This window comes from Gracilinanus agilis, chromosome 4 (genome assembly GCF_016433145.1).
Source record: "Gracilinanus agilis isolate LMUSP501 chromosome 4, AgileGrace, whole genome shotgun sequence".
In the NCBI taxonomy this organism is placed as follows: Eukaryota; Metazoa; Chordata; class Mammalia; order Didelphimorphia; family Didelphidae; genus Gracilinanus; species Gracilinanus agilis.
In genome coordinates, this window is record NC_058133.1 from 97,628,913 (window position 1) to 97,643,305 (window position 14,393).

Below are 14,393 nucleotides of genomic sequence, written 5' to 3' on the forward strand. Positions count from 1 at the left end.
AAATAATAAATATTGATGGAGTTGTAGGAAAGTGGAAATAGTCATGAGAATTTGTATACATCAAAAAAAGTTTTAGGGAACTTAATGGGCAACCTAAAAGATTTTTACTGTCTTTGTCTGATGGCTTTCTTATTGATCAGAAGAATCCAGAAGCTCTGCTAGGAAAGATAAAAAAGTGGATATAGTGGAGGTTGCTTAATGACACATATCCAAAACTGCTGAATGGTAGGACCTCAGTTTGGGAAACTATTAGCAAGCAATAAACGTTCTTTGGCATTCACATTCAAGTGAACTATAGATTAGAGAAGTGTTTGGAATGTATACATCCAGAGAGATCGTTATTATTGCTCTTTCTTCACTTACAACACTAACTAGATTTAGAAAATGACTATAATTTACAATGAAATAGAGAATATACTTTATCTTATCCACATTCCAAAGGAACTGTTAAGTTCACCCAAGTACTGTAATTGAAGAGGCAAAATATATCATGCTATTTATAGAATTAAAGCCTATGATTTATTACTGTGTAATAGTAATTTGACATTACATTCTCTTTAAAATATTACATCAAATGAAGTAAAATAATTCATGGTTTTCAGCTATAGTACACACATACATACATTTTTCTAATTTTAATATAAAGGCCAGATTTTTAAATGACATATACAGAAAAAAGCTAAAAAGCTTTCAGTTCTTATTGTACATTTAGAAAAACTTTTTTTTAACAGATTGATTAGTAAGGAATACCAAGTGTATCCATCACCATCTGAATAGCTTGCAGAGGATTCACAATTTCTTGCATATTATCTTTTCTTAAAACCCAATCTGGCTTCAGTCTGTGGGGAAATGAGAATCAGTATTAACAAAAAAAAAAAATAACATCATAGGTAAGAAAAATTCAGATGAAGTTTTAAATTCTTACCTTGAAACTATTTTTGTTCTTACAGGTGTTGGTGGAATAAAGAAGTTTCCATTTGTGGCATTCATCTTTTGTTTAGTAATCATTCTTTCAGTACACATTTTATGTTTACGTGCTGTAAGTTTATATAGACTACAAATGCGATTAACAACTTTAGGTCTGCTTCGGATATCCTAAAAAAGTCAACAAAATTTATATTAAAAAAGAAATGGCAATAAATGAAATAATAAATCCTACATCCCTTTTCACAGGATTGTTCACAGGTCATTCAACAGCTAATGAAAGGAGGTCTACTTAGCCAATATAGATAAAGGATATTCAATAAGAATGGGGCTATTGTTTCCACATGGAATATATGTCTGTTTAGTGTGGTGACTTGAGTGGTTTCAGGATTCTTCCAAGTTAGAAAGATTTTGATTCGACATTCACGGGCCTTAGGGAACCATGAAGCCAGATCAGTAAGGCCAGAGGCTACCAGGAAGTTGCACCAAGGGAAGAGTAACTTCATCCTTGGTCTCCTAAGCCAATCAGATAGCCAGGACAGAACTGTCCCTCTTTAGGGTAAAATGAGTCTAACCTGTGTTTCAGAAATAACCTTTTTAGATAGTAGCCTTAAGACTAATAATAAACTGAAGAAAAATTTAAACTATGTATAAGAAGTCTTTTATATTGTCTTTGGCTAAAATGTAGAATACATGAAAAATCTGATGTGAAATAAGCTTACAAAAGTGGGCGGGCATCATAGTGCAAAGGCCTTTCAATGTCAAACCACAGAGTTTTTATTTTAAGGAATTTGGGAGGCACTGGAGGTTTCTGAGCTGATGACAGAGAATGTGTTTAAGGAGTATCAGGTTGGCAAATATATGGACAATGGACAAATGATAAGGATCAAAAGTAGAGTAGTGGCCACATGGATGGAAAAAAGTATTTGACTTTGAGATAAAATAGAATAATAGACAAGACTTGGCAAACAATTGAGTATATAAAACGAATAGTGAAGAGAAAAATTCTGAGGTTTTAAACCTTGGTAGTTGTGCCTTGTCAAAAATTACAGTTATGAAAAGATGGGACAAGGAAGGTTCATTTTGGGGAAAAACAAACATGAACATGTTAAGTTTAAGATCCTAAGGAACTCTGCAGCAGAATGATAATTAATGTGGTTGTATTAATTTTTAATCATTAGAATTTGGTATTTTCTGAAAAAAAAAATTACTGTAAATTCTGGCTTCTCTGACCCTTAGAAATGCCATTTTGAATACTCAATCCATTACATAATACAAGAAGCTCAGCAAGTACAGCAAATACAAGATGTTTATACAAGAAATAAATTGTGTTACTGCTAGGAGAAATGTAAAAGATTCCTTGAACATAGTTTTTTAATTTCCCTCCAGGTCATTATTTCTATCCTAGTCCTGTAAGGTACTGATTAGAATTGAGAATTGAGAGGAAGCATTCCTATTTTTATAGGCAAAGATAATTCCGGTCTTTGCACAGGCACTTTCCACCCAAGATAGATATAACTCCACTCCTACACATTTTCCATAAAGTATTCCATTGTTGTCACCATGAGACCATAACAGTAACTACTTTTCCTAATAGGGTTTGTAATTAAGACAAAAATGGGAAAAGTTGGAGGCATTATTCTGCCTTGTGTTCAGCTCAATTTTTTGTAATCACTGCCTCAGCAAAATTTCTTGCATGGCCCATTCAAACTCCACCTTCACTGTGGGAATTTCCCAATGGTGTATGGCTACTACAAAAACATATATTAGTGGAATAAGTAGACAAGACTTACAGAAGCCCGCCTAGAGGTCTTCAACAAAATAGCCAACAAACAACAGGTCTTGGTGAAAATACTTCCACCTTTGTCTGCAACTTTGTCACCAGCTTTTTCTCGATACATCTGCAAAAGCTCCAATAATGTATCTATGCAATTATCTGCCTCATAAACGGCTGGAGCTGTTTTTTCATACTTGAAGAAAGATAAAAGACATTAGGAGTCACATTAGTCAACTTCAGAAATATTTACATTAAATCAAGAAAATGGAAAAAAAATCATCTGACTAAAATAAAATAAAATGCCAAAAATCTGGAAAGAATATTTAGTATGTTTTGGGAGAAATTCCCCTCCCCCCCCAATCAATATTGCCTATGGACAGGAACACCACTTTAGGAAGTGTTAGCTTTAATTAAAAAAATACAAATTTTTTGTTATTATCTGTAAGACCATGACATATTTTTTAACTTAAGCTGCTTTTTCTAAACTCTTCTAATTTTCCATGAGATAGTTTTATAAAACTATCTGATATATATCTAATAAAATAAAAATATTTATAATATTTAAAACACATGTAGTATTATGAGTTAGCAACTTTATTTTAGGCTCTTTGTAGTATATTCAGGTAAGTTTGTTTATGAAACATGAGCATCTTATCTTTAGCAATATACAGATATAGTCCTACCCTAAAATAGAAAATACACCTATTCTCTTTGTTTTGAGATTCTTAAACTTAAAGCAAAAAATAAGGAAAGTATTTTCTAATAACCTTAATCAAAATTTGTTATTTAGTGATGAAATTTTAGATCCAGTGAAATTTTTTAAGGGATATGAACAAAATGCCAAAATTCAAACAAAAGCACATTTCATTAATAGGCTGACTAAACTTGGAAACATTTCACTAAAGAATGTAAAATAAAAGTACCTTAGCAACATTAAGTAAAACTTGCACTGCATATTTAATGACTTCCATACAAGGGATGCTACGGTTACAACTTAGGATCAAAACAAATATTTTAGCAATTGCTCCACTCTGGGCCATGTTTTCACAACAAAGAGGAGACAACCTGGTAGCAACCTCTAGAAAGGAAATAGAATACATTTGTGTTTAAATTAGAATTCAAGAAAAATTCACACTAAAAATTACTTAAAGTACTTTCGTTTCAAAAGAATCAACTTCGTAAGCACAAGAAAGAAGGTCTGAAACAAGCAATTATTAAGCATATACCTACAATGTGTTGGGCGCTACACTAAGGACTTTACAAATACTATTTCATGTGATTCTTACAACAATTTTAATGGGGCAGATGCTAGATAAGATGAGGCAGATATGGCTAGATAGTATTTTGCTTAGAAAAAACAAAACAAATATAGGAATTTTAATACACTATGATGTCAATGAGAAAACCATGAAAACCATACAAGTCAGAAAAACTCCACCTAATTCAATCTTACGTTTCACTAGAGTAGGAAAAGAGTAATAGTACTATATGTATTAAGTCTTGGTTAGGCAATACCTAGAGATTTGTGCTCATTCCTGGACATCATTTTAATGTTAAGATGAAAAGTATCCAAAAAGAAGCAACCGGGAATTTCATATCAAGAACTTTAAGTTCATGGCACCAGAGGCCCAGTTGAAGGAATAAAGAAGAGTCTAACCTAGAGATGGGGGTAAATGATAACCACCGACATCCCATACCTGAAGAGCTGTCATATGGAAAAAGGGGATTAGAATTGTTCTGCTTAGCCATGGAGGACAAAACTAAAAAACATGGGTGAAAAAGCAAATTTTATTTTAATCTAAGGAAAAACTACCTATCAGTTATATAGAAGGGAAATGTGGCATGTCAGAGGTGGTAGACTCTTCCTTACTGGAGTCCTCCATGCACAGGCTACATGACCATTTGCCAGTCGAGTTTTTGTGGATCAAATGAGATATTTGTAAAGGGCTTAGCAGAGGGCCCTGCGCACAATGGCTGCTTTGTAACTATTATTGATGATATTCATGACGCTGGAGGGGAACCCCTTTTTTTAAGATAAGGGTCAGACTATATTGCTTCCAACTTGGAAATTCTGCAGCCATTTCTTGAAAGGAGAAAATGCCTACTCATCCACAGGAGAGAACTTTTGTTATACAAACACAAAAATGATAATTAACCTAGATGCTTTAAGGCTTCAAGAATGTATGAAAGATGTTTGTATTTTAAAAGGTAATGAATTGCCAGTGCTGTTCTTTTATACAATTTATTTTCTTCTCGGCTCTTCCTATTTACTTCTTGCAGGTTTAGTCGGATGGCTTTAATTTCTGAAAAGTCATTTTTCTTCCTCCAAGAATATCCTCTCCATAATGCCTTAAAGAAATTTGAGAGAGAAGGAGAAAGAGATTAATATTCTCAAATTGTTATTCTGAAGTTAAAAAGCTTTTATCTGGAAATATACTCACAAAAAGGAAACCAAGAATCTGGAAATCTGGAAATAATCTCAATTCAGCTAATAGTTAATATTAAAATAGTTACTAAAAAAATTCTTTTTATAATCTTGTATGTTGGAATGGAGAAGTCCAATTACTCTAAAGGATAGGTCTCTCATTGTGAATTTTAAATTCACCAATGTCTCTGGGCATGGAAGCACAAGTCCATAATCTTTACTACTAAAAGACTTAGAGGAGCAGGTCTTTTGAGCTCAGGAGTTCTGAGTTGAAATGGGCTGTGCCAAGCAGATGACTACACTACATATGAAATTAAGATGGTGAATCTCTGCGATTGGGGAACCAACAAGCTGCCTTAAAAGGCATGGCCCAAGCAGAAACAGAGCAGGTCAAAGCTCCTGGTCTGAGCCATAGTTAAAATACGCATCTGAGAAATACTCATACTTTCAGGATTGAAAAGATAAGGGAAGCCCACTCTCAAAAATAAATAAAATACAACACAATAAAATACAATAAAATTCAAGAATGTCTAATGCTTTTAGTTTGTGCTCATTTAATTTCCTAAGTACTACTAACCATTTATTTAGAAGAATGAAAGTACATTCATTTTCCACAAAACTATTTAATCTTTCATTTATTTTGTTGCAAATTTTTAAAAATTTTAGAGGCAATAAATAAATTTTAAATACCTCAACTAAAAAACAACAAAATCTGTAATTACCTGAATTTTAGAAATTCTGTTTTTAAGTTTTTCTTCTCGTTTGTGGAAGAGGAAATTACGTGTTGCTCTTTGAATCACTGTTGCAGCTCTATTTCTCTGAATCCGACACTCTTGAGCTGCTTGCTGTTCTTTTATGATATTGTGACAATTCTGAATAGGTATCTTTTGTTGTACTCTTGCTTTGAAGCATTTCTGTTTTGTATTATAAAAAACAAAATTTTGAATGTGTGTATGTAATTTTTACTCAGTATTAGCCTTTGGAAATATTTAAATGTTGACTAACTTTCAAAGAAAAAATAAACAAATTATATAATTTCTTTTTTCCATGATAATTAAGATATAAATGAACTGATATTCTTTCTAGCTCTCTTCAATGTTACATACAGCTTAGATGTTTTCTAAATTAAGAAGAGAGGTAATAGTATATTGTAGCTGAAAAGAAATGTCCTTTATTTTGGGCTCTCTCCTCCAAACTCTAGAAAGTATTACTATATTTTTAACATTTTAGATCTTAATATATTGGTTATAAAATATTTCTGGTATTATGCTCACATGTAACAGAGTAACACTTCTAAGAATTCTAATATGAATGCACAGAAATCTAAGGGAATAGTATCAGTCTTTTAAGCCCTGGAATTTATTATGGAGAACAGTTCAATATTCTAATTATAACATATGCTGCCTTGTAGTAGGAGTCTTATAGGCTCCTATGATTTTTTTCCTCCTTAGTCTGAAGTGAAAATGGCTTCTAACGAAAAATAGTTATTCTTTTCCCAGGAAAGTGTTGTTACAAGTTGAAAGTCAGTATTTCTGGGTTCCCAAGAAAGTTATTTTTATGAAGAATAAAGGCAAAGTCATAGGGCCTACATTGGCAGAAGTCTAATGAGTGGTTTGTTGTAAATAGGGATCAGTCATCAACAAGCTACATAAATGGCATGCACCAATTTCCTTGATTTTCCTTTCATAACTTTAAGATTTGCTGCAACAATAAGAGGAGACTTTTTTTCTTTTGTGTGGAAGACTATGCCAGGTGATATGGCAGGGGAGATGTCAGAGGCAGAGCTAGGATTTAAAAGTTTGAGAGGCAAGTAGCTTCTTAAAAAGTGAGTGAATTGAAATTGATGTTTATTAGAGGTAGAGATATATTAAATAATTCAATATTTCCTAAAAATTATAACAGTGAGATATTGTATCTTAAAATTCTTACCTTCTTCCTCACTAACCAACCACGAACAAGAGCTTGTAACATGATGATGGCTTTTTTCATTTTTAAGTATTTTATCCTTTCACATATTCCAGCCTTCCTAGCTTGAAAATGTCTTTGAATGATCACAGAGGAAGCTTTCAGCTGAAGAAAATTCTGTCTTCTTTTATAGCCTCGATAAATTGCCTGGATCAAACAGGCTGCTTTATGACTCTACATTAGGCAAGTAATTACATTAGTAGGTAGATTTCAGTATTAACTTGAAGATTTTCAAGCTAAATAAGTTATTAAAATTAAAAATACAAATAAAATGATACTTTTGCTTTCAACCATGTCTCTAGTTCAAGACTAAGACTAGTTCAGAATTGGTACTTTATGACAATTGAATCTCAGGGTGACCAAGTATTTCAATTATTCCTTCTCTCAACATCTTTATACTAATATAATGGATAGGGTTTGAGAGAAAAGCAGGAGTGAATTTACAATAAATGAGAAATATTGAATAAGGTTGCTAATGACTTAGAGATTAGATTAGTCTGATTAGAGAGGTCTATCAACAGCTAAAACAGTAGTTCCCAAACTTTCTTGGCCTACTGCCCCCTTTCTAGCAAAAATATTACTTAGCACCCCTGGAAATTATGAAACTATTTATTGAACTCAGAATAGAATGTAATACAAAAAAAAAAATGTGGCCATCACCATCCCCCCCAAGATCACTGCAGCACCCACCAGGAGGCAGTAGCATCCACTTTGGGAATCAATGAGCTAAAAGAAGCTAATTTCTGTTCAAAGTATGTTGTGCAACTGTACAATTTTCCAACATCTCAGATTCTTCCTGATCATATATGGCAGCACAGATAAAATCCAGAAATCATATCAATTTCTTCTACAATGTTTAAATTTTTCAAAAATATAGTTATTTAAAGTGAACATTACATGAATACCTTCTCGAAAAATCACAAAAGTGTTAGGAATAACATAATGAAATCACTTTAGGAAGTTACCATCCTTGTAAGACTATCATTTTAAAGTCTAAAAAACAAATAATTTGATTATGAAATAATCAAATCACTGATTGTGGAATGATTTTTTTTTATGTTTTCTAATGTTATTTTACTTGAGTCCCTTATAATTGCATCTAATTTAGATACATTATTTGTTCTTCTAAAACAAATATTGACTGACTTGAGAAATAACTTCAAGCTTAGGTTCTAGTGAGTGATTTCTGAATTTTGGTATATATAGTTTCTTAACATAGGCACCACTGTATGTATACACAATTATACCTGTTTATAATGTATGTCTCTCAAGACTACATTTACATACATGATGGTTCTGTGTATAAAAATTTTAGACACAACTTGAATACGTACTTTTACTATCTGATTTCTAACACAACGTCCTCTGTAAACTGACTGAATTTTGATTGTAGCTTCCCTCATGAGTAAGAAGTGCTCACGAGCTTTCTTTGCAGCAATAGTAGCTCTCCACTTTCTCTGAAGAATAATTGTTGAAAATCTCAGGTTCAAAAACCTAAAATAAGCCAGAGTGATTGCCAAACTTCTCCTCTCCTCAAATTGATTTAATTCATTCAATCATTTGGTTAGCATTTCATTCAGTCATTTGGTTAGTATTTACTAATGAGGACCTGTTATATGGGCAACACAATATGACTATAGAGGATTTAAAACTAAGAAAATATGATCTCTCAAGGAACTTAGAATGGAGTTGAGTGGTCTAGACAAATACACAGAAAGAACCAGAGAATAAAGGAAAATTAAAACTAATATGGTGCCTAAGTTATATAATAGTGCTGAGATGAATGTGGATCAAAGTAACAACAGTTTGGGAAAGGCTAATAAGGGGACATTTTTACAGAAGATAAATCTTGAACCAGACAGGGAATGATGATTCATTGAACCAGAGAAAGAGAAAACAAAAGAGAACTTCAGGTAAAGAACATTATAGGTTTTTGATGTTAACAATCTGATAAAAAACAGCATATGAGAAATAATATTTGGGGAGCTATGGATAGATTAGACTGACAGGTAGGGTGATCACCAAAGAAACTGCTGAAGTCATCCAAATCAGGAATCCAATAAAAAGGTTAGACAAAGCAAGGGCCTAAGAAATTAGGAAGAAAAGATCCAAGATGTAGGAAATATTTCAAAAGAAAAAATATGCTTTTATGAGTCTAGAAAGTAAAGTCAAGGATAATTTTGAAATTATAGATATGTTGGCATTATTTATAATAAGAGGCAAATGGCGAAAGGCCATTAGTTCAGAAAAGAGGACATGAGTTTGATATTAAAGTTATAAGTACTATCAGGAGGTCCAATGAATATATACAATAGGGATTAGAAAGAAGTTGAGAAATCAGAGCTAGAAATGTATACAATAAAATGATTTTTGTAGAAATGACAGTTGAAACTTCAAGCAAATCAGTCCCTCAAGTGTTAACCAACATAGTAAACAAGAAATAAAGTTATGTGCAAAAAAGAAATAAACTTGGGTATAAAGAATTTCTTTCTGTAAAGCCTTTTGGAAATTGGAGGCTTCATTATCTTTTGAGATGCTTTAAGTAAGGGGGCATCACAGAGTGAGAAGAATAGACAAAATAATATTTTAGGATGGCAGCCAAATAACAGCTAGTATCTTGAGGCTGATTTAATCTACAAAGTATGAAGAAACACACATACATACACATGTATTTCAAATTTGACTTTTGAATCAAAAGATGTTTGTACATGTCAAATATTTTTTCATTTTTTAAAAAGAGCATACCTAATGTTTATTGTTCATTTATCACTGAGCTTATCTTGGCACAGTGCCTGGCACATAGTAGGCACTTAATAAATAAATAGTTATTTAATTAAATAAAAGCTTTCTTTTAAAAGAGTAGACAAATTATTTAGGGTAATAGAGGAAGAAGTTTAATGGACATGCTAATTTAGGAATTTTAGGAAGCTTTCTTAATCAATTAACAGTCATTTATCAAGCACCTAATATTTTTCAGACACTAGGGATACACATACAAAGAAAGAAACATTCTCTGCTTGCAAGAAGTTTATAGTACATAAAGAATAAATGTGGAGAATAAATGCAAAGTAGTTTTAGAAGAACTTTAAGCTGTATCTTAAAGGCGAAAAAAGGATTCTATAAGGACAGCACCAAGTATAATTCAAGAATTAGCACAGGTACTAGAAAAGTTGAGTGGAGTGTAGAGAGAGATGAGATTGATAGACACAAATCTATAATGCATGTTCATAAAGATAATCATTAAATCCATAGGAGGAAAGAGGGAGAAGAGTGAGACAGAAGAAAGACAAAAGAAAGGGAGAGAGAAAGACATTTAATCAATCAATAAACATTTGTAAACACTTATCTATGTGCCAGGCACTATGCAAAATGAGGGTCTACAAAAGGAGGTAAAAGATAGTCCTTGCCCTCAAAGAGTTTATAAGCTAACAGAAGAGACCACTGATCTTTGTCTACTGAAATCCTGCCCTTCTCTTATATCCTAACTCAAGTGCAATCTCCTGATGAAGCCTTCTCTATGCATTCCCCCAATCCTTCTAGTCAAATATCTTCAAGTCTCTGAACACAGAATGTACTTTGATAGTGTTTGATGAATTTTGTAGAACATTTTTATAATTAAAAAAGAACTGATCAGATTTTATTTTTGGAATAAAGAAAATTCTGGCATATAAAAGCTGAACTATGGAATGAGTATAAGCAACAATCAGTATAAAATAGGACAAAAGAAGATCAGTTATCTTCATTATTCTCATACAAACAGACATACATCCTCACACATGACTGTGTAATGATACTTTACCAGGTTCTTTGTAATTTAGTATAGAGAACATGTTGAATAATACAAACAGCTTTTTTCATAGCTAGGTAGTCTTTGCGAATTTTGTAGCATCTAAAAGAGGCTTGGATTTTTTGGGCAGCTCTCATTTTACACAAAAATTGTCTGGCTTTATATCTTCTCCATGTAGCCTATTAAAAAGAACGAACACATATGTGATCAAATTTTCAATTCATTACATAGAGAAAATAGTATAATGCACAGATGACAATAAAGCAAATAAATCATCTGTATTTATTTATATACACAAACTTTAGGTCACCTATTCCCACTTTGAAGTGGAATGTCATCCTGGCCCTAAAGGCTACTTGCAACAGAGAAGATCCAGTACCTCTTGCAGCAGCCTGTTCTACTCTTGGATACCCACTTCAGGAGGAAATTTCTTTGTCAAACTGAAATTGGCTTCTGCAACTTTTATCCACTGTTTGTGTTTTTGCTTTCTGAAATCAGCAGAAAAGGTATTCCCCGGGACAGTTATTCACCATGAACACAAACTACAAACTAAGCATTTCTAGCTTCTTCAATTGATGTGGTCTTCTGTGCACTTCTATCATGGTTTCTGTTCTTAAATTTGCCACTATCCTTCCTAAATACGATGTCCAAAACTCAAGGCAATGTTCCAAACACATGTTGGGTTAAGAAATGATGACCACATTTACAGAACTTTGTATAGACTGCTGGAGTCAGTGACAGAGAGATTAAAATTGGGAGGCAGAATCTGAACTCAGCTCCTCTGCTCTCAAAGCCAGCACTCTGGCTATAAGGCCACACAAGTTCCTAGAGGGCTATTTCCTTCTTCTGATGAGAGCCGATAGGTGGCACCAGGGAGAAAGCACTGAGCCTGGAATTCAGATGACTTGAGTGCACATACTCTGAGATACTTTACTAATTGTATGACCTTGGGCAAGTCACTTCACCTATCTACATCAGTATATCAATCAAAATGGGGGTAATAATTTCATTTCCTCTACTTTCCAAAATGGCTATCAGGATCAAATAGTAAAGAGCCTGGCACAAAGTAGTTTAATAAATGCTTGTTCTCTCCCTTCCTCCATTCTACTACTCAATCTGATTCAATAAGTATTTATTACATACTTACTGTGTGCTAGATATTAAGGAAACAAAAAAAGAATAAACTAAATACTCATTGCTTTAAGAAATGTACATTCTAGTGAGAGAATAAAACATGCAGAGATAAGTAACTATAAACTACTTCACAGTATAATGATAATAGCTAATATATAGTGCTTTAAGGTTTTCAGAGCCCTTTTCACATTCAGACATTCCTTTCATTTTCACAACAAACCTATGAGGTATGCTGTTTTTGTCCCCATTTTATCAGAGAAACTGTGACTGAGGTTAAGTGACTTATCCAGTATCATATAGCAACTAAGTGTCTGAGACAGGATTTAAACTCAGGTCTTCCTGACTCCAAGTCTAGAGCGCTATCCACTTTCCTACCAGCTGCCTCCAAATCAATACAAAGTAAACAATGGGGGGAAAGCACTAATAACTGGAGCTGGGGAGGTAGAGATAAGGACAGACATGGTATGTAGGAGATGGCACTGAAGTGGTCCTTAAAAGGATCTAAGAGAGGGGCAGCTGGGTAGCTCAGTGGATTGAGAGCCAGGTCTAGAGACGGGAGGTTCTAGGTTCAAATCTTGCCTCAGACACTTTCCCAGCTGAATGACCCTGGGAAAGTCACTTAATCCCCATTGCTTAGCCCTTATCACTCTTCTGCCTTGGAGCCAATACACAGTATTGACTCGAAGACGGAAGGTAAAAAAAAAAAAAGATCTAAGAGAGAGTAGCACAGGAACTAGACTGTTGTAGAGGGAAAAACAATGAGGACCAGTTTGGCTATAAAAGTTTGTAAAGGAGAGTGGTAAATTGTATGAGCCTAGAAAAGTAGGCTGAAGCCAGACAGTGAAGGGCTTCAAAGGCCAAATAGAGGAGGCTGTGCTTTATTCTAAAGCCAATACTGAAGCATCTTAAGCGAGCAAACAACAGTGTAATCTGTGTATTAAGATGATCAATCTGGTAGAGATGTGTAGGATGGAGAGAATAGATGCAGGGATACAAATAAGGAAGATAACTGCAATAGTACAAGCAAAAGGTTGGCAGTTTTGAGAGTGGAGAGAAGGGGACATATACTGTGATAGAATAAATAAGTGGTAAATGACTGGAAAAGGAATATGGAAGAATTGAGGATGATTCAAACCCTGGTGAGTGGAAAAATGATGGTGCCCTCAAAAGAAATAGAGATGAGGATTATTTTTTGATGGGGAAAAATAATTTATATCTTCAGAGATATGGTTTGGGAACCGAGACAAGCATTTATTAAGAGTCAATTATGTACAAAGCACTTTAAAAATACTTTTTTTATTTGGCTCTCACAATAAACGTAGGTGGTAAGGGCTATTATTATCCCCATTTTACACTGAGGAAACTGAGGCAGGAAGAAGTGAAGTGACTTGCTCAGGGTTACACAGCTAGTAAATATATAGCTGAATTTGAACTCATGTCTCCCTAATTTTAGGCCCAATGCTCTATCTATAGTTTTTATCAATGTTATCTAGCTTAGTCTAAAGCTGTTGAAATTATTTCTATTAATGCAACCTAAAATTACGTTAGATTTTTTTGGCTGTCAGAAGATACTGTTGACTTTTGAATTTGCATTCTATCAAAATGCAAGGTATGTTTCAGATAAACTGTTATATAGATATGCATCACCACCTACCTGAAACTTAAAATTTGATGTTTTATTTTTCAAAAACACAAACATTAAGACTATTACTCTAATGTTGTTAAAGGGATTTTCTTAATCTCTCCCTCTGTCTCCTTAAGAGGCTAGAGAGCAGGGTTTCTAAGTAGATCAGAACTGACAGGAATCGGTGAGCCAAAGCTAAAGATTCTTCTACCAGGGAGACCAGGACTGAGAAGAGGAAGTAGCCGGCACTCTGACAGAAATTTAGGGAGCTAAGTTGGACAGTGAGGGGATAAAGGAAGCAGCAACGACAGTTGGGGAGTCTTTTGCCTCTGGGATCTCTAGAGAGCAGGAATTCTGTCTCTGAGGTAAGGGGCTACTGACAGCTGGTTACTGACAGTTGGGCTGCTTTAGAAAACTGATTGAAGGAGTGAGTGAGTGGTGGCTGTCCATTATTTTATGGAGTTAGGTAGTTAGTGAATAATATATAGATGAGAGTAGGTTAAGATAGGCCTGTAGTGCCTGTCCTGAGAAAAAAGAGATAGGTTTAGGATATTTTAGGTAGTATTAGGAATTTTAGGTATATTTACAAGGTATAAGATTAATAATCTCTCTTTCCTCTTTTCTATCTATCTGTACTTCTTTCTCTAATTAAACAAAGTTTCTATTGAATTGCTCTCTTCACTTTGTCAAATTCCTTAATTTAACCCTTAAAACCTGAAGAAAGTTTTACATGCAGATTCTATAGTTCTATATTAGC

General features: G+C 33.7%; 1 protein-coding gene across 1 annotated transcript in view; it reads right to left on the bottom strand.

The window, feature by feature from the left end:
• Window positions 1-656: 656 nt before the first annotated feature.
• ASPM (assembly factor for spindle microtubules) overlaps window positions 657-14,393 on the bottom strand; it is a 67,210-nt gene continuing 53,473 nt past the window's right edge. The window contains exons 19-27 of the mRNA XM_044672806.1: window positions 10,891-11,057; window positions 8,426-8,585; window positions 7,056-7,265; window positions 5,849-6,040; window positions 4,858-5,050; window positions 3,625-3,779; window positions 2,718-2,894; window positions 926-1,095; window positions 657-839 (exon numbers count right to left, since the gene is read on the bottom strand). Of these exons, the coding sequence (XP_044528741.1) occupies window positions 737-839; window positions 926-1,095; window positions 2,718-2,894; window positions 3,625-3,779; window positions 4,858-5,050; window positions 5,849-6,040; window positions 7,056-7,265; window positions 8,426-8,585; window positions 10,891-11,057 (1,527 nt within the window). The 3' untranslated portion in view covers window positions 657-736. The remainder of the gene's footprint in view (window positions 840-925; window positions 1,096-2,717; window positions 2,895-3,624; window positions 3,780-4,857; window positions 5,051-5,848; window positions 6,041-7,055; window positions 7,266-8,425; window positions 8,586-10,890; window positions 11,058-14,393) is intronic.